Below are 20,258 nucleotides of genomic sequence, written 5' to 3' on the forward strand. Positions count from 1 at the left end.
CTCAAGTGTGCTTTAATCCATTAGTGGAGAGAGACTCATTTAATGGAATTGCACCCTTATGTGATTTGTTAGTTCATTCATTAATTAGTTTTATTTAGCCATTGGGCTAATTTAACCATCACTTTATCCACCTGAATTTCAGGGATTGTGTGTGATGCTTGTGTGTGTATTGCTGGTTTTTATGACTGTGATAAACTAATGTGTGTGTGTGTCTGTGTACTCTAGGTGTTCCCCATGAACAGTGTTGGGGCTCCCATCAGTGAGTACCCCTTCACCAGGACAGGCTTACTGGGCTTCGTGGGTCCTGGGGGGTTGTGCTTCATCGCTGGCAAGATGGACGGCCTCATGGTGGTGGGTGGAAGGAGGCACAACGCTGATGACATCGTGGCTACAGCCCTGGCTGTGGAGCCCATGAAGTTTGTCTACAGGGGGAGGTGGGTTCTAATCCATCTGTTGTGTATATAGTGACAGGAGTTTTCCTGAACATGTGTCCTGACCAGGTAAGCCTCTGGGCCCTAAATGTTGGTTATAGAATAGACTCTGGGCCCTAGATATAGGTTATAGAATAGACTCTGGGCCCTAGATATAGGTTATAGAATAGACTCTGGACCCTAGATATAGGTTATATTTCTTGATCAAGTCAAGTGGACTGGTAAAACTCCTGACACTACTTAATGAATAAAGTATGGTGATTGTAGCTGATTGATTGATGTTGTGTGTCTCTGCTAATGCTGTGTTGGTAACAGTATTGGTCTGTGTTTTTCTGTGCTCCAGGATAGCAGTGTGCTAACAGTATTGGTCTCATAGAGATCATATAAGTCATTATATTTGTAATTATATGGTCTGTCTCCTGTCTCTATGTGCTCCAGGATAGCAGTGTTCTCCATCACTGTGTTACATGATGAGAGGATTGTGGTGGTGGCAGAGCAGAGACCTGATTCTACAGAAGAGGACAGCTTTCAGTGGATGAGTAGAGTGCTGCAGGTATGCACACACACACACACACACACACACACACACACACACACACACACACACACACACACACACACACACACACACACACACCAGTAGACTGATGTAAAGCCCTGTACTGTAACCCAGCCCTCTAGGTTCTTGTCCATTGCTAAAGAGACTGTGGTTCTCTATTATATCTTTCTGCAGCTTTATGATTGCAGTAAAAAATGTTCTCTTCCTCTTGATCCAGTTACACATGGCCTTGATGTCTGTACTTTCTTTACGACTTTTATGTAGCCAAATCTAATCACCTAGTTCCACTTAAGTCGAATATTCACTTAGTCATGTATTGATGTCAATGGTAGACCAAGTGAGAATGTAACTTAAGTGGCAGTTAGGATTTGTCCATTAGCCATACTTTGCATGCCTCAAACACTAACAATCACTGTTCCTCCACATGCAGGCGATATATGGTATGTCTTTACTGCTGTAGGTCTATCTGATTGTGTCACAAATGGCACACTATTCCCTATATAATGCACTCCTTTTGACCAGAGGCCTATGGGACACACATCACCCTAAATCCCAGAACACACAACATTTTTGGGACAGTGTCAGTTCAGATACAGTGCGTCGCATATGCCACTATAATTGTCTTGAACATCCATAGTAAACAGTTGTATTGTTTCTCGAAATGGGCATTCCTTGAGTTTTCCAGCCGTAGCCTGCCTAGGCTATATGCCTGTGGTTGAAATCAACACAGGTAGGCAGTTGTTTTCATATGTAGCCTATTTGACTGATAAACCATATCTTACAGTCCAATACATTTTCAAGTACATCTTTAGTCTACTTAGCATAGCGGAGATCATAACAGTTCTTCTAAGGCACACACTAACCATGCACCCTGTTTGAACGTCATCAACCAAATTGGCTGTAAGCTAAGACAGTGATAGCCTACTGGTAAGAAATGAAATTGACAACATGATCTATAATTCCGAAACACAATCCAGTTGATAAATGTATACAATGTCGTTGCATTGCTACACTGTGTATCATAAGCACTAGCCTAAACATAATATTGGCACTGGCAGTTAAACGTATCAACACTAAATAGACACATTTCACAACTCCAGACGTAACAGTCTATTTTCTGACAGTTAATCAGCTCATTTTACCAGCATTGCTCCGCGGTGATGCAAGACAAATAGACTAATTTGACGCGCCGTTGAAGCTCGTGGCCTGTCGGTTTTCTCTCATTCACTCCCATTGCATTCCCTCCCCATACAGGCCATAGATGGGATCCACCAGGTTGGGGTGTATTGCCTGGCACTGGTCCCCTCCAACACCCTTCCTAAAACCCCTCTGGGGGGAATCCACCTGTCAGAGACCAAGCAGCTGTTCCTGGAGGGCTCCCTGCACCCCTGCAACGTCCTCATGTGCCCTCATACCTGTGTCACCAACCTGCCCAAGCCCCGGCAGAAACAACCAGGTGAGACACTGTTACACCGTAGCACACCATCCTGAGTGGGTCTGCCTAGGGGATTGATAGTTCATTTGTTGAATTGAAATCCTTAGTTTGTGTGGTTTTATTGGGTGCAATGAAGTCAGTTCAGATCAGAGCAATTAGATTCACTTAGATGTATATTAGATTTATATTTGAAAACCTGTTCAGATAGGGAGATAGAGATATCTACATTCATTTATTTCAACTTCTTCATATGTGTTTATAACGTTGGATGAGGTGTAGAACTAAGATCATGCAGATTGAGAACTGTACAGGGAGTGTATTGTAATCTGGTCCGATGACTATTGTAGCATGCTTCCCATCTGATCCAACACATTCCATCCCGTATCTCAGCTGTCACCTCTCTCCATTAGACTGTGTTCCTCCTAGATAGATCTTCCTTTGCAGCACAAGTTTCTCTGGCCATTTCTGTCTGAAAGGCACTCTGTCAGAGTAGAATCCTCCAGTCAATTGACCCACCCATTCAGTTCCATTTGCCTCTGAACACAAGGTCAATCTCAGCACACCCTGTCACTGAAAATGTCTTCTGGGGATTAGGGGGAATTCACTGCACACACACAATGTGAGCCAGTGTATATCACTACAGATCACAGCCAGGGATATAGACCACCCCCGTGTGTGTATGTGTGTGACTGTGTGTGACTGTGTGTGACTGTGTGTGACTGTGTGTGACTGTGTGTGACTGTGTAGGTATGTATGTCTGACCCCTATGCCTCTGTCCACAGAGATCGGGCCTGCCTCTGTGATGGTGGGGAACCTGGTTTCGGGGAAGAGGATTGCCCAGGCTAGTGGCAGGGACTTGGGCCAGATGGAAGACAATGATCAGGCAAGAAAGGTGTGTGTGTGGCTCTCTGAGGGCTTGGTTTTCATCAACACACTCATTAAACCATCGACTGTGGGCCACTAGCTGAATTTGATGATGCATCCCAAATGGCATTATTTTCACCTACATAGTGCAATACTTTTGACAAGAGCCCTATGGTCGGTCCCTGGTCAAAAGTAGTGCGCTGTATAGAGAATAGGGTGCCATTTGGGACACATCCTGGCCCGGTTTAATCTGGCACGCTCTTCATGTTTCATTTGACCATCTACGCTCGTTTGACCCCCTTATACACAACAGTGTAGTGGTAGTTCGACCATTATTCATCTGTAGTCTCCTCAAGTCATTTGAATGCTTTATGTAACATCTTCTGTTTTCTATATATGATCTTTCTAATTCTATTCTTTCATTCATGATCTCTAAGCATTTATATGGACGGAGTAATACCGACAACAGCCCCATAGCTCTGCTGTCCAGTCAGATGTATTGTCTGCGTTAGACTCAATTTAAAGACTAAAACTGTACTGGTAACAGTAGACGAATGTTGTTACAGGACTAATATGGAACAAATCCTTTAAAAGCATCACAGAGACAGGCCACTTTAAGATATTTCGTAGGCACAGTAAGACATTTCACTTCGATTTCATAGCCTTAAGTGTAAGAGGCTCTCTGTCTCTGAGATACCTAATAATAGGGTGTGTAAGTGTACCCATGGACTGCACCCCAAATGACACCCTATCCTTATGGGCCCTGGTCAAAGGTAGTGCACTAACTATATAGGGAATAAGGAGCCATTTGGCACACAGTTTGGTGTGTTCTCGCAGTGGTTCTATGTATTGACACTAGGCTTCCAGGTTTCTTGTCTCCTTTGCTTCCCCTCTATTTCCAAAGAGTGTTTGAACAATCCCTTCATCAACATCCCAGTCACACAGACTGGGATCTCGTCTGGGCTTCTCTAAGCCCTTACTTCACATTTAGGTCAGGTTTTCCCAAGACAGGCCACATAGTGGATGGCAGATCAGACTAGTAAACAGATTAGTGAAGGATTGTGTTGTCTTGGTTGGTTACTTTTGAGCAGGTTCCATACGGCTTTGGTCAAAAGTAGTGCACTACAAAGGGATTAGGCTGCCATTTAGGACGAAACCCCTGTCAATAGAGGTGTACAAACATTAAGGGTGTGTAGCTATGTGATTTGTCAGACTAGATTTGATAGCACTTTCTTTTACCATGGCAGTGGTGTGGAAAGTCATTATTAATAAAGAAATGTGTAGTGCCTGGCTGGTGGCGCTGAACGACGGTGAGGGTAGCCGTAGCGTAGCGGAGACAGAATTGATTTCTACTTTCTCTAATTCAGAAAAATCTCATCATTTACCCCATCTGGCTGCCACTTAGGCAGTATGCCCTCTAATGTGAAGTGACAAGGCAAACAACTGTGACAACACAACAGACACAGATTTCTTCTGTTTCTACTTTCCCTCATGAGGACAGGACACATTGGCTTGTATCCCGAACAGCATGCTATTCCCTATATAGTGCACTACTTGTGACCAGGGCCCATAGCGCTCTGGTTAAAAGTAGTGCAATATATATAGGGAATACAGTGACATTTGGGATGCAGAAATTGTTTGTGGTGTGGCTCGGATTCCTCTGACTCAGACTGTTCATGTACACTTTCATGTGATCTAATCCCCCTAGCAACCATCAGTCTGTATCCCTTCCTCTGTTCTGTTCAGCATGCCAACCAAACCATAATACTATCTCTGCTGCTTCTCTCTCTTCATCACCTTAATCCACCCGGATGGACCATCTTTCTGTCTGTATGCTCATCCATCTGAAAATCAGGCCCTCTGTGTGAATGGGTTTTTCTTATTCTTCGTAGCTTGATTTCCCTTATATAAAATGTTGTGATTTTTTGGGTGGGTCTAGCCATGTGTGGTAGGTAATGGTTGCTGCTCTAGCATGTTTTAACAATGTATGCAATATGAGCGTTGCTAGGGCAACTAATACTTTGTGGTAAACTTCATGTTACTGTTGCTGAAAACGTACACCACTGACCACCTCGTCACATAACACTAAAGACTCTTAAGCTATCCACTTTGATCATGACAGCCGATCCTCTTAAACTCTGGAGTCACAGACTCTTTTAACTAACAGATGAAGCTCTTCTCTGCTGATTCTAACCTAGGCCCTGGAATCTGAGTTACAGACAGACACTGACTGCCTGGGCTGATTTAAAGACAAAAGGTCTTTGTACTATTCTGTACTGAGTGGAAGGGTCAGGCTTCACTGGAGCACTGGGGGAATCTCAGAGGAGAGGGTGGGCCGTCACAGTTCAATACAAAGCTCAGCACTTTCTATCAGTCTCTATGTCTTCTAGCTGTCGCAACTCTGACAATACCGGGATTGCATCCCAAATGGCACCCTATTCCCTATGTAGAGCACTACCCAAGCATATAGGCTCTTGTCAAATGTAGTGCACTATATACCGAATAGGGTGTCAATTGGGATGAAGCTTGGGCCTCTCGGTCTCCTACTGATCCAGAGATATGTAGTTTCCCCTCTACAGTAGTGGGACGGTTTTCTGTGATCAGAGAGCGAACAGAATACATTGGTTTTATTAAATTATCCACAGGGCTAATGGCAAGTTCCTGAGTGATGTTTTCATCAGGAAAGTGTTTGTATTTTCCTAATGTTGTTGAGGTGTTGGTAGACTGGAATAAGTTCCTGTCTTAATGTTTGTTTGGGTGCAGAGAGGGATTCACTTAGTCTCAGGCAGCCCCTCACTTGTAGTGCACTACTTTTGACCAGAGCCCTATGTGCCCAGGTCAAAAGTAGTATACTATGTAGGGAATAGGGTGCAATTTGGAACATTTACGGGGTTCACAGGAAGTAGTCTGTTTTGTGTGTCTGTTGAAAACAGGCCTTCCTATGGAATTAGACAGGAAATATCAAATGACTGTGTTTCAACAGGACAGCATCTGTTCCTACTTAATGGCAAGAGCCCTAGTGTAAAACTAAACACTTTCAACGGCTCTAATTTTCACAGCCTTTTTCAAAAACTAGACACACATGCTAAGATGACTGTTGGTGGTGGGTGGATTTTGCTCAGGCCCTGGAGTTCAGAGCAGCGAAGTACTGTAAGTCCTGTCGTCTGTGATCCTCTATCTGTAGCAGTTGGACCCGGTGGATTAAAACGGTGCATATTGTATTTCTAATTCGTCACTATAAAACCAGGCATGAAGACAGGCAATATTACACTACAGACTCCTAACTGTCCTGCTCTGTGCCTCCCACAGATCCAAACTGCAATTGACATGAATTACACTACCTCTATTTACTCCTCCACTGCCCCCACGGATCAAACTTTGAAAAATGCATAAAGCTGAGACACGCTTGGCCCCTTCTCATTCCTCACACTGTCCTTTATATCTGCTGCACCAAAATGGAGCTCATGTGTTGTGTGCTGGCTACCCTTTCTCTCTCTCCCTCTATCGTTCTCTGTCTCTCTCTCCCTCAGGGTTGAAATATTATGAGTGCAGTTCATTGTGCTGCAAGAATGCTATGTTTTATTAAGAACTCGTGTCACCTTCTAATATGAAAAGGACTAACATCTTCTCCTCAAAAGGCTAACAGGTTTTGTGAAATGGTACCCTATTCCCTATATAGTGCACTGCTTTTTACCAGAGCCCCATGCATGCCCTGGGTGAACGTAGTGCACTCTAAACAGGGAATAGGGTGTGATTTGTGACACCTGGTTGTCCTCCTGTCTGATTTTAACACTGAGTCAGAATGTCCCCTCCTCTCAGTGTGACCTGGGCATCCAGCGGCAGGCTTACTTTCCTCTTTCTTTCTATTTGTTTAGTTCCTCTTTCTCTCTGAAGTGTTACAATGGAGGGCCCAGACCACTCCGGAACATGTGCTTTACACACTGCTCAACTCAAGGGTAGGTGTGGTCTGGCTGTATTGTGATTGTTCACACCTGACTCCTAACATGTTTTGTAAACATAGCAGTAGCTACTGAAATAGTCGGCATTGTTGCCGGCTGTTAGAGAAACACATCAGGATTTTATTTGAAGTAACCCTATCAAAGACCCATTGAAAATGTTGACTGTAAATCATAATTTTCTTGCTATCTAGTATTGATTCAGCAGTTTTGCATGACACTGTATCTGTGGTCATTTCTGATTGTCTGTCTCTCTCTGTCTCTTCATCTCTCTCTGTTTTTCTCTGTCTCTCTCTGTCACTCTCTCTGTGTGTGTTTTTGTGTGCGTGCGTGTGCGCGTGTGTGTGTGTGTGTGACTACAGGGGACGATAGCCAGCTCGCTGTCATGTGTCCAGTTGCATAAGAGAGCAGAGAAGATTGCTACCATGCTGGCGGAGCGAGGACACCTGCAGGACGGGGATCACGTTGCGCTCGTCTACCCCCCTGGTATGTCTGGTGTACAAACACACACACACACACGACATGTCTGTCACTGGGTTTGTGTGTTGTCAGTTATTGTGCATCCCAATAACATGTCCCTGTCCATTCCCATCTTTCGGTTAGTTGCCTACCTCATCCATACAGCATAAATAAGCGATGACGAACTAAGCTAAGATTTCCTTCCCATCATGTGTCGCTACAATAAAAAAACATCTAAACATCTACACCCCACTGGCGCGCAAATGGGATAGGTTCTGTTTTCTTGTTGTCATTCATCAACCTAGAAGCATTCAGTGCTGACAAGACAAGAGGGCCTGAGCCACATCCCACTATGATAGAATAGTACTTCCAGCAAGATTGTGCTGATCTTTAATGGCACACACTGTGTGACTCAAAAAAATCAATTTTTAAGGCCTTTGGCGAGAGACAGGACTGAATGTTCCAGGTTTTAGAAGGTAGAACTCTAATTTGGAACTCCATCAGCATTTGGGAGCCAGGGACATTCAAGCGTTCAGAGTGAACCATAGGTCCATAATGAAGAAACTCAGTCATGCAGGACAAATCCCGACAAGGGTGATTGCCTGAGAGCCATTCAATTAACTGTCTCTAGGACAGCCAGCTCAATACTACACCTTGTCCTGAGAGCTGTCTGTCTGTCTGTCTGGAGGCTGGCTCAGATTCAGCACGGGGCCTCATGGACAGAGGGATGGGAACTAATATTCTTTATGCCTTTTGACTCGTCTTTCCTCTTCACTTATCTTCCCTCTTCATTCCTCTTCCCTCCTCTTCACTCCATTCCCCTTCTCTCTCTCTCTGTGTCCTTCATGCAGGGATTGACCTGATCGCAGCGTTCTACGGGTGCCTGTACGCGGGCTGTGTGCCAATCACCGTGCGACCTCCGCACCCCCAGAACATCGCCACCACTCTGCCCACGGTGAAGATGATCGTAGAGGTAAGTGCCTCGTTGACATCCATGTGTCAAGTCATCGCATCACAACGGACCTTTTATTTGGAGAAGGGAAATGTAAAAGGAGACGCACCGTGTAGGAGGTGATATTAGAGCAGGAGTTTCCCTTCTCACTCATAGACCATTTCTGGAGCATTTTACAGTGCGCGTGTGCAGGTGCGTACATGCGTGTGTGTTTGAACATGCACTTAGGTCTCTTAACATGTTTGTGTCCCAACGTGTGTGTTTTTCCTAACGTGTGTGTGCCCCCAGGTGAGCCGCTCGGCGTGTATGATGACCACAGCGGTGATCTGTAAACTGCTGAGGTCGAAGGAGGCGTCGGCAGCAGTGGACGTCAGAACCTGGCCTCCTGTCCTGGACACCGGTAAGAGACTACATTTACCCACGCTGCATCACTCGCCTCAGAGAGAATCCATTAGCCACCTCAGCTAGAGGCTCTGGAAGAAGTGCGGGCTTCTTTACAACAGACACCGACGCAAAGATCTTGCGACCAATCGAGACAAATGACTGTGTCAGAAATATAATTTATAATCTACAGTGCCTTGCGAAAGTATTCGGCCCCCTTGAACTTTGCGACCTTTTGCCACATTTCAGGCTTCAAACATAAAGATATAAAACTGTATTTTTTTGTGAAGAATCAACAACAAGTGGGACACAATCATGAAGTGGAACGACATTTATTGGATATTTCAAACTTTTTTAACAAATCAAAAACTGAAAAATTGGGCGTGCAAAATTATTCAGCCCCCTTAAGTTAATACTTTGTAGCGCCACCTTTTGCTGCGATTACAGCTGTAAGTCGCTTGGGGTATGTCTCTATCAGTTTTGCACATCGAGAGACTGAAATGTTTTCCCATTCCTCCTTGCAAAACAGCTCGAGCTCAGTGAGGTTGTATGGAGAGCATTGTGAACAGCAGTTTTCAGTTCTTTCCACAGATTCTCGATTGGATTCAGGTCTGGACTTTGACTTGGCCATTCTAACACCTGGATATGTTTATTTTTGAACCATTCCATTGTAGATTTTGCTTTATGTTTTGGATCATTGTCTTGTTGGAAGACAAATCTCCGTCCCAGTCTCAGGTCTTTTGCAGACTCCATCAGGTTTTCTTCCAGAATGGTCCTGTATTTGGCTCCATCCATCTTCCCATCAATTTTAACCATCTTCCCTGTCCCTGCTGAAGAAAAGCAGGCCCAAACCATGATGCTGCCACCACCATGTTTGACAGTGGGTATGGTGTGTTCAGGGTGATGAGCTGTGTTGCTTTTACGCCAAACATAACGTTTTGCATTGTTGCCAAAAAGTTCAATTTTGGTTTCATCTGACCAGAGCACCTTCTTCCACATGTTTGGTGTGTCTCCCAGGTGGCTTGTGGCAAACTTTAAACGACACTTTTTATGGATATCTTTAAGAAATGGCTTTCTTCTTGCCACTCTTCCATAAAGGCCAGATTTGTGCAATATACGACTGATTGTTGTCCTATGGACAGAGTCTCCCACCTCAGCTGTAGATCTCTGCAGTTCATCCAGAGTGATCTTGGGCCTCTTGGCTGCATCTCTGATCAGTCTTCTCCTTCCATGAGCTGAATGTTTAGAGGGACGACCAGGTCTTGGTAGATTTGCAGTGGTCTGATACTCCTTCCATTTCAATATTATCGCTTGCACAGTGCTCCTTGGGATGTTTAAAGCTTGGGAAATCTTTTTGTATCCAAACCCGGCTTTAAACTTCTTCACAACAGTATCTCGGACCTGCCTGGTGTGTTCCTTGTTCTTCATGATGCTCTCTGCGCTTTTAACGGACCTCTGAGACTATCACAGTGCAGGTGCATTTATACGGAGACTTGATTACACACAGGTGGATTGTATTTATCATCATTAGTCATTTAGGTCAACATTGGATCATTCAGAGATCCTCACTGAACTTCTGGAGAGAGTTTGCTGCACTGAAAGTAAAGGGGCTGAATAATTTTGCACGCCCAATTTTTCAGTTTTTGATTTGTTAAAAAAGTTTTAAATATCCAATAAATGTCGTTCCACTTCATGATTGTGTCCCACTTGTTGTTGAGTCTTCACAAAAAAATACAGTTTTATATCTTTATGTTTGAAGCCTGAAATGTGGCAAAAGGTCGCAAAGTTCAAGGAGGCCGAATACTTTCGCAAGGCACTGTATATATATATATATATATATAATGTGTGTGTGTGTGTATACATATATATGTGTGTGTGTATACATACGGTGGGGAGAACAAGTATTTGATACACTGACGATTTTGCAGGTTTTCCTACTTACAAAGCATGTAGAGGTCTGTAATTTGTATTATAGGTACACTTCAACTGTGAGAGACGGAATCTAAAACAAAAATCCAGAAAATCACATTGTATGATTTTTAAGTAATTAATTAGCATTTTATTGCATGACATAAGTATTTGATACATCAGAAAAGCAGAACTTAATATTTGGTACAGAAAACTTTGTTTGCAATTACAGCGATCATACGTTTCCTGTAGTTCTTGACCAGGTTTGCACACACTGCAGCAGGGATTTTGGCCCACTCCTCCATACAGACCTTCTCCAGATCCTTCAGGTTTCGGGGCTGTCGCTGGGCAATACGGACTTTCAGCTCCCTCCAAAGAATTTCTATTGGGTTCAGATCTGGAGACTGGCTAGGCCACTCCAGGACCTTGAGATGCTTCTCGGGTCGTTGTCATGCTGGAAGACCCAGCCACGACCCAACTTCAATGCTCTTACTGAGGGAAGGAGGTTGTTGGCCAAGATCTCGCGATACATGGCCCCATCCATCCTCCCCTCAATACGGTGCAGTTGTCCTGTCCCCTTTGCAGAAAAGCATCCCCAAAGAATGATGTTTCCACCTCCATGCTTCACGGTTGGGATGGTGTTCTTGGGGTTGTACTCATCCTTCTTCTTCCTCCAAACACGGCGAGTGGAGTTTAGACCAAAAAGCTCTATTTTTGTCTCATCAGACCACATGACCTTCTCCCATTCCTCCTCTGGATCATTGGCAAACTTCAGATGGGCCTGGACATGCGCTGGCTTGAGCAGGGGGACCTTGCGTGCGCTGCAGGATTTTAATCCATGACGGCGTAGTGTGTTACTAATGGTTTTCTTTGAGACTGTGGTCCCAGCTCTCTTCAGGTCATTGACCAGGTCCTGCCGTGTAGTTCTGGGCTGATCCCTCACCTTCCTCATGATCACTGATTCCCCACGAGGTGAGATCTTGCATGGAGCCCCAGACCGAGGGTGATTGACCGTCATCTTGAACTTCTTCCATTTTCTAAAAATTGCGCCTACAGTTGTTGCCTTCTCACCAAGCTGCTTGCCTATTGTTCTGTAGCCCATCCCAGCCTTGTGCAGGTCTACAATTTTATCCCTGATGTCCTTACACAGCTCTCTGTCTTGGCCATTGTGGAGAGGTTGAAGTCTGTTTGATTGAGTGTGTGGAAAGGTATCTTTTATACAAGTAACGAGTTCAAACAGGTGCAGTTAATACAGGTAATGATTGGAGAACAGGAGGGTTTCTTAAAGAAAAACTAACAGGTCTGTGAGAGCCCGAATTCTTACTGGTTGGTAGGTGATCAAATACTTATGTCATGGAATAAAATTCAAATTAATTGCTTAAAAATCATAAAATGTGATTTTCTGGATTTTTGTTTTAGACTCCGTCTCTCACAGTTGAAGTGTACCTATGATAAAAAATGACAGACCTCTACATGCTTTGTAAGTAGGAAAACCTGCTAAATTGGCAGTGTGTCAAATACTTGTTCTCCCCACTGTGTGTATGTATGTATGTATGTATGTACATATATATATAACTTTCTAAAAAACAGTTTTGCTTTGTTATTGTGTGTAGATTGAAAAAAATACAACAGTTTAATGAAATTGTTTTTAGAATAAGGCTGTAATGTAACATAACGTGGAAAAAATCCAGGGGTTTGAATACTTTCCAAGTGCACTATATGATGGTATTGGTGATAACAGTGGTCTTTTCCTTTCTCTCGCTCCTCTAGATGATTTGCCAAAGAAGAAACCTCCTCTGTTGTACAAGCCCTCCAATCCAGACACGCTGGCCTACCTGGACTTCAGTGTGTCCACCACAGGGATGCTAGCAGGAGTGAAGGTAAACCACTTTTAACCAGAATGTGGTTCTCCTATCAGGGAGGCTGACATCTCGAAAAGCATATGAAGTGAAACAGGAACAAGCTGTGTGACGTACACTTTGAACGTGATCATCTGAGTGAAAAGATAGTGGTGACATTTCAAAAACATGAAAGCAGTTATTGATCCCAGCCCTCTGCTGTGGATGAAAAGCTGAATCTCACTGTACTGCACAGTGCTCACTCAGAATGCCTATTCTCCCTGGTGCCACAGATCCAAACCCATACAATGGAAGGTCTTGTTCACAGTTAATCTGGCCTTGTTGAAACCTTTGTCTGTCTGACGAAGCTCAGTAGGAAATCCAGTGAAACAGCATCTTGTGAAAGATTTATATATTCACTGGTCAATAAGGGAATTTGCTATCAGTTCCTATAGGGAATAGGGTGTCATTTGGGATGCAGCTGTGCACTTTAACAAGGTCTCAGGCTGGAGTGGAACTACTGTTTAATAATGGGACAATAACAGCTTTATATCGACTAGAGAGGATACACACACACACAGTTCTGACAGCATTAACCCACCGTATATACAGCCGCTTGTGTTGAGTCATTGTTTTGCCATTTAATTCATTCCTTCATTAAGATCAAGGATTCAGGCAGTGGTACTCACAGTAGCAGCTCATTTAATTCATTCATTCATTAAGATCAAGGATTCAGGCAGTGGTACTCACAGTAGCAGCTCATTTAATTAATTAATTCATTAAGATCAAGGATTCAGGCAGTGGTACTCACAGTAGCAGCTCATTTAATTCATTCATTCATTAAGATCAAGGATTCAGGCAGTGGTACTCACAGTAGCAGCTCATGAGAATATTTGGATGAATTGTTTTCTGGAATGCGTTTCCTAATTCTCATGCTGTTCAATTGAAACCTTTTTAATGAATGACTGAAACACGGTCATGTTGTGCTTCATTTGTTTACATGGCTATAATTTGGTAAAGCACATGAGATGACAGCATGGGTACAAATGATACCAATATGTAGCCTGTCTTTGTTGGTTTGTGTTGTAGCCAAGTTAGCCAGAGTACCAGTCTGTATGAGCCATCATGCCAGCTCCTTGTCACTGGTTGTCATGTTTGGCTTGACAAGGACAGCGATCGGCTAGGACCCCAACTCTTGCCAAGTAGAATGATAAAACTACATTTGTAACCCGTTTGTGATTGTTCTTGTCTTCCCGACTGTGTAGATGTCTCACACTGCCACCAGTGCCTTCTGCCGTTCTATCAAGCTGCAGTGTGAGCTGTACCCCTCCCGTGAGGTGGCTATCTGTCTGGACCCCTACTGTGGCCTGGGCTTCGTCATCTGGTGCCTTTGCAGGTGAGACAGAGAGAGAGATGGACCCTCCTAACCTCTTCACTGCCCACTCATCACCTCACACTCACATCTAGCTCTGCTTTGTCCACGTACACACACACACACACACACACACACACACACACACACACACACACACACACACACACACACACACACACACAGCTACCCCTGTACCTCTCTGATCTGAAGAAACCCTGCTATGTTCACCCTGGTGGAGGGGGGAACCCAATGCAGCCTTATGCATTATTCCGCTGTGTTTAGCCTAGCCCTCCGTCCGTCTCCTTGTGATGATGTATCATTATTCTGCTGTGTTTAGCCTAGCCCTCCGTCCGTCTCCTTGTGATGATGTATCATTATTCTGCTGTGTTTAGCCTAGCCCTCCGTCCGTCTCCTTGTGATGATGTATCATTATTCTGCTGTGTTTAGCCTAGCCCTCCGTCCGTCTCCTTGTGATGATGTATCATTATTCTGCTGTGTTTAGCCTAGCCCTCCGTCCGTCTCCTTGTGATGATGTATCATTATTCTGCTGTGTTTAGCCTAGCCCTCCGTCCGTCTCCTTGTGATGATGTATCATTATTCTGCTGTGTTTAGCCTAGCCCGCTGTCCGTCTCCTTGTGATGATGTATCATTATTCTGCTGTGTTTAGCCTAGCCCTCCGTCTGTCTCCTTGTGATGATGTGTCATTATTCTGCTGTGTTTAGCCTAGCCCGCTGTCCGTCTCCTTGTGATGATATATCAACGCGCTGGTGCCACTGAATACATAATGTATTGAAGTGTGTTGTTTAGATTGGTAGTCGTCGGAAGTACATAATGGCTCATGTCACTTGTGTGAAGAGTAACGTTTTTATGTTGGAACTCCGTTTCCATCTCCTGTGTGTAGTGTGTACTCACTCTGTGTAACCTTTTGTGTATTCACTCTGTGTATGTGTATTTGTATGCTCATATTTTCTGTCTCCTGTGTGTACTTTGTAGTGTGTACTCCGGCCACCAGTCCATCCTGATCCCGCCTTCAGAGTTGGAGGTGAACCCTGCTCTGTGGCTGCTGGCTGTCAGCCAATACAAAGTCAGGGACACCTTCTGCTCTTACAGCGTCATGGAGCTGTGCACCAAGGGCCTGGGCCTGCAGACCGAATCCCTCAAAGTAAGTATCCATCCGCCAAATCACCACAACAATGATACTTAGATAAGATCAAATGTTATTGCAATGTGGTGATCTGAGAGTAAAACACTTTGTGACAACCTCTAATGTAAAAATATTGATTGACTTATTGATTGATTACAATCTAGTCCATCAGCCCAGACTCATCTTGCCTGGTTAGTTCTGGTTTGATCCAGTTTAATGCATTTTGTTTTGTTCCTCCCACTTCTCCATAAGTCTCGAGGCCTGGACCTGTCGCGGGTCAGGACGTGTGTGGTGGTGGCAGAGGAGAGACCCAGGATAGCTCTGACTCAGTCCTTTTCCAAGCTCTTCAAAGACCTGGGCCTCCACCCACGAGCAGTCAGCACCTCGTTCGGCTGCAGAGTCAATCTGGCCGTCTGTCTGCAGGTACAGTCAGTCCCTTCCACCTCTCTGCTCTAGTCCACAAACTCCATCCCTCTCTGTCCCTCAAAAAGTTGTATAAAATGTGCAACTCTTACTTAGCTCAGTATTTGGCAATGAGACTTTGGGTGCTGTCCCTGTCTGTCCCCCACTCTGTCGCCAGTGGAACTCTGATAGACTGAATAAAAAGGAAAGCTCTGTCTGCATCCCACATTTTAATGGATATTATTACCAATGTTTCTACCCACAGTAGACAACATGCTCTTTCATACATGTTAGCCAGTGGGTGTCTATTGTGGCTCTGTTGTAGTCTTGTGTTAGTTGAAAGGCTTGCTACTGTTTCTTGTTGTCCTTCTCTCTGCCTTCAGTATCGTTTGCATAGCCTATTCCCCAGGTTGGAAATGGGACGTTGTTAACTCACTAGTTGCATTGTGGTTTGTTTGTTTTTTGGGGTAGGAGAGATTAATCTGATTTAATTTAATGGAGTATAGTCATTAGTCTGTATTTGTGTGACTTAACCTGGGAAGCAACTGTATTCTCTGTGAGCCTACACACCCACACACACACACACACACACACACACAACCATGCGGTTCTGATGAGAAACATGATACCTTGGAAACACAACACAGGTTATTTCTCCAACAACATAAGTCTGGTCATGATGCAGGCAGAATTGTATTTTTGGGGGGCTTGTGGAATTCCATGTTTCTCTACACTGGCTTCAGTGAGTCCCAAATGGCACCCGATACCCTACATACACAGAGCCCATAGGGCTCTAGTCAAAAGTAGTGCACTATATAGGGAATAGGGTTCTATTTGGTATGCACAAAGTGGGTTGTACAATAATGCTAGCTGATCTAGCTGAAAATGGGGGTGTCTGAGATTTCCTCTGCATCTTGGAGTGTTGAGATTTTCCCAGCAGGTATTTGGCTACAGGCCCTGGGGCCTACAGTAATAATCCTCCTATCAGGGTTTACATGATGAAAAGCCAACATACATAGATATCCTGTACATATCTCACCCTCTCTACTGCTCTGCTTTTCATAAAAACAACAGCAAATTACCAGACACAGCCCAGCGTATCCCAGCGTATCCCTATGACCTAAATAGTGCATGACTATGGGCCCTGGTCAAAGGTTGTGCACTATATAGGGAATAGAGTGCCATTTGAAACGTCCCCTATGTCTCTGGAACACCGCTGTCCATAAGCATTGCACATGCTGCTATGTCATGCTTTCATTTTGGGCTGCTCATTCTTTTACATGATTCAACTTATTTTGCAAGCTTTATTATTTAAATCAAATCAAATTGTAAGCTTTACTATTCAAATGTCAATGAGATAGTGATAAGTATACCATTTGCACCTGTTTCAGGTCTACATATCTGTTCAATCAACCAATGAAATCTGAATGGATTGATAAAAAGCCCAATCGAGAAGCCTGTTTAAAATGTTTGTTGTATTTAACATAATTATTTAACATGTATAGATCTTTCCCTTTGAAACGTTATTGTAAATAAGGTATTAGGCTACCTCTGACACATGCTTCTTAACTTGAGAATACATGGATGTAATCATGTAAATGTAACTTATTGTATTTTAAATGTCCCCAAATGTTCTAACCTAACATTGATCTATTGGCTATTAATAAGCCCAGTTTGTAACATAGCTTCTTATTAGTTAAGACTGCTTCTCAAAAAAATTTGTTTTTCCATTTCTATATTTGACATTTTCGTCCCCCCCTCCCCCCTGTTATTTTGCATAACCCCACCCACATATCTCATACTTGGTTTTGTCTTCACCCCCTTCCCTCCCTCCCTCCACCCCCTAATTTCTCCTTCCTACCTCCTCTTCACTCTCCTCCTCCTGCTGCTGCTATAGCCTCACAGGCTGGGAAAGCTTGCTGACCAGGTAGGGGATTTTCATGTTCCCTAATCACCCTCTTCATCAGGTGTTGCAAGCAGGCAGGAGACAGGAGGGATAGGGTGGACAGGGTAGGAGGGACAGGGCAGGGGGGACCGGGTAGGGACCAGGACCAGTAGCATAGCCAGGCACAGCTATGGTCAAGGCTCCTTAGTTGCTTATGAGGGGTCAGGATTTGTAAGAGAAAAACTTCGCTCACAGGGGTTTGATTGAGAGCTTCTCTGTATGGTGATGTTGACTAATTTAATTGGATAGGAAAAGAGAACCGTGGCCATTCTGGGGAGCTATTCTGGGGAGCTATAAGTGCAATATATAGGAAATAGGGTACCATTTGGGATGCAGGCTTTGTGTAGCAGCAAGTTGTTCTACTGCAGCGGTAGGCACTACACCAGACCAACTGAGCTAATTTGAATAGTTCAGTGATTGCCTGAATTCAACACACCTGGTCTTCAAAGTTGGTTAAATCAAAAGCATGAAGTGCCGTGGCACTCCAGGACCAGGGTTGCCTACTCCTGTTCTATTGTCTAAAGGTGCCATATGAGACTCTTAGCAAAGCTCTTAGCACTTAGAAAAGGTCAGCTCTTTAATATTAAAACTCTGCCGTACAGAAACATTAACCTGTGCAGAGGCAACATGTCAATTGTGGCCTCTAGTTTGGAATAAATACTGCCACAGCTCATTCGGGCTGCTTCTCCTTAGTACACATAAAGGCAGGGTTTCCTAACCCTTTCCTTGGGCCCCCTCAACGTTTCACATGTCTGTTTTAACCCTAAACTGTCAAACCTGACTCAATTAGTCAACTAATCATCAAGCCTTTGACTAATTGAATCAGGTGTGTCAGTTTATGGTTAAAACAAACATGTGAAACGTCTGTGGAGCCCCAAGGAGAGGGTTGGGAACCCCTGCCTTAAGGGTCTGTCTGAGACCTAGAAAGCTGGAAAGGGGATACAACTTCTTAACTACGGAGGAACTGTTAAACAACACCATACGACTCTAGCCCTGTGGAACGATTGTAGTGTAGTACTAGCCCGGTCCAAATCGGTATGTGCTTTAGCCAACTCTTCTAACTAGTGTTGTAGTGCCATGTACACTGAACATAAATATAAATGCAACATGTAAAGTATTGGTGCCATGTTTCATGAGCTGAAATAAAATATCCCAGAAATGTTCCAAATGCTCAAAAAGCTTATTTATCTCAAATGTGTTTACATCCCTGTTAGAGAGCATTTCTCCGTTGCCAAGATAATCCATCCACCTGACAGGTGTGGCATATCAAGAAGCTGATTAGACAGCATGATCACTACACAGATGCACCTTGTGCTGGGGACAATAAATGGCCACTCAAAAATGTGCAGTTTTGTCACACAACACAATGCCACAGATGTCTCAAGTTTTGAGGGAGTGTGCAATTGGAATTCTGACTGCAGGAATGTCCAAACAGAGATGTTACCAGATAATTGAATGTTAATTTCTCTACTATAAGCCTCCTCTAATGTTGTTTTAAAGAATTTGGCAGTATGTCCAACTGGCCTCACAACCGCAGACCACCCGTATCGCGTCAAGCTACAGACAATGAACACAATTGCATTTTATTGATGGTAGTTTGAATGCACAGAGATACCGTGGCGTGATCCTGAGGCCCATTGTCGTGCCATTCATCAGTCACCATCACCTCATGTTTCAGCGTGATAATGCACGACCCCTGTAACTCAATAAAATCTTTGAAATTGTTGCATGTTGCGTTTATATTTTTGTTCAGTATAGTTGGCTAAAGCACATCTGGACAAGTTTAGTAGTAGTATGATTGCAGTATTTGCTATATAATAAGTATTTTAGTATTGTCCTACATTAGTAGGACTGGGTATAGTTTGGAGTGACTGTAGTGACTTTTGGTGTGACTAGTGACTTTTGGAGTGACTATTATTTGAGTGACTACCGTACTGCTTTATGATGATGCCTTGTGCTCTGGACTGAGTCCGTATCTAGCATGTGTAGCTCTATGGCTGGCTGTCTATGGCTGGGCTGAATCAGTCTAGCATGTGCAGCTCTATGGTTGTCTCTGCTATGGTGGTGGGTGTTGGGTGGTGATGCTTCCTCTGCCGAAGCCTTGGCCACACTATTAATACATGCTACTGAATCACAGGTGTAATGCAATCTGCCTGGGGAGGAGAGGGGGCTGGATTGAGGATAGGTCTGGTCCAGTGCGTTGAGGAAGGCTCAGCCTCAGCAAGCTGCACTTAATGCCTTGGACCAGAGCTAGGCTGGGGAAAAGTGGAATCAAGGAAATGCAATTGAGATTCTGCGTTTGTTTTCTCTTTATTCTTCCAATTAGTTATTTAGTTGTTCACTAACCTATAAGATAGAAATATGCTATTGCTATCACACACACAAACTACTGTTCAAGTTGGTGCCTATGTGCCTGTAATGTATGTTGACATTAGGTTGTTTTTTCTACTGTGGGTTTTCTACTGTGGGTTTTCTACTGTGGTCTTGGTTTCTCGTGTCTGGGCAGTCAAGCCTCTACAGAACTATCAGATTTCAAAGCCTTCTACGGTCTATTGAAAGGGACACAGATTGTGTATTCTCATGTATTTGAAGTGTCATTCAGACATGAT

The 20,258-nt window shown here is 43.9% G+C and overlaps 1 protein-coding gene across 1 annotated transcript in view; it reads left to right on the plus strand.

The window, feature by feature from the left end:
- Nucleotides 1-20,258, plus strand: part of LOC139376040 (disco-interacting protein 2 homolog C-like) — a 244,325-nt gene that overhangs the window by 209,574 nt on the left and 14,493 nt on the right. The window contains 13 exon segments of the mRNA XM_071118137.1: nt 226-434; nt 870-984; nt 2,245-2,446; nt 3,208-3,317; nt 7,165-7,245; nt 7,608-7,731; nt 8,556-8,677; nt 8,945-9,056; nt 12,716-12,825; nt 14,049-14,179; nt 15,152-15,320; nt 15,555-15,725; nt 17,602-17,631. Coding sequence (XP_070974238.1) covers nt 226-434; nt 870-984; nt 2,245-2,446; nt 3,208-3,317; nt 7,165-7,245; nt 7,608-7,731; nt 8,556-8,677; nt 8,945-9,056; nt 12,716-12,825; nt 14,049-14,179; nt 15,152-15,320; nt 15,555-15,725; nt 17,602-17,631 — 1,686 coding nt within the window.

This window comes from Oncorhynchus clarkii, chromosome 20 (genome assembly GCF_045791955.1).
Source record: "Oncorhynchus clarkii lewisi isolate Uvic-CL-2024 chromosome 20, UVic_Ocla_1.0, whole genome shotgun sequence".
Taxonomy (NCBI): domain Eukaryota; kingdom Metazoa; phylum Chordata; class Actinopteri; order Salmoniformes; family Salmonidae; genus Oncorhynchus; species Oncorhynchus clarkii.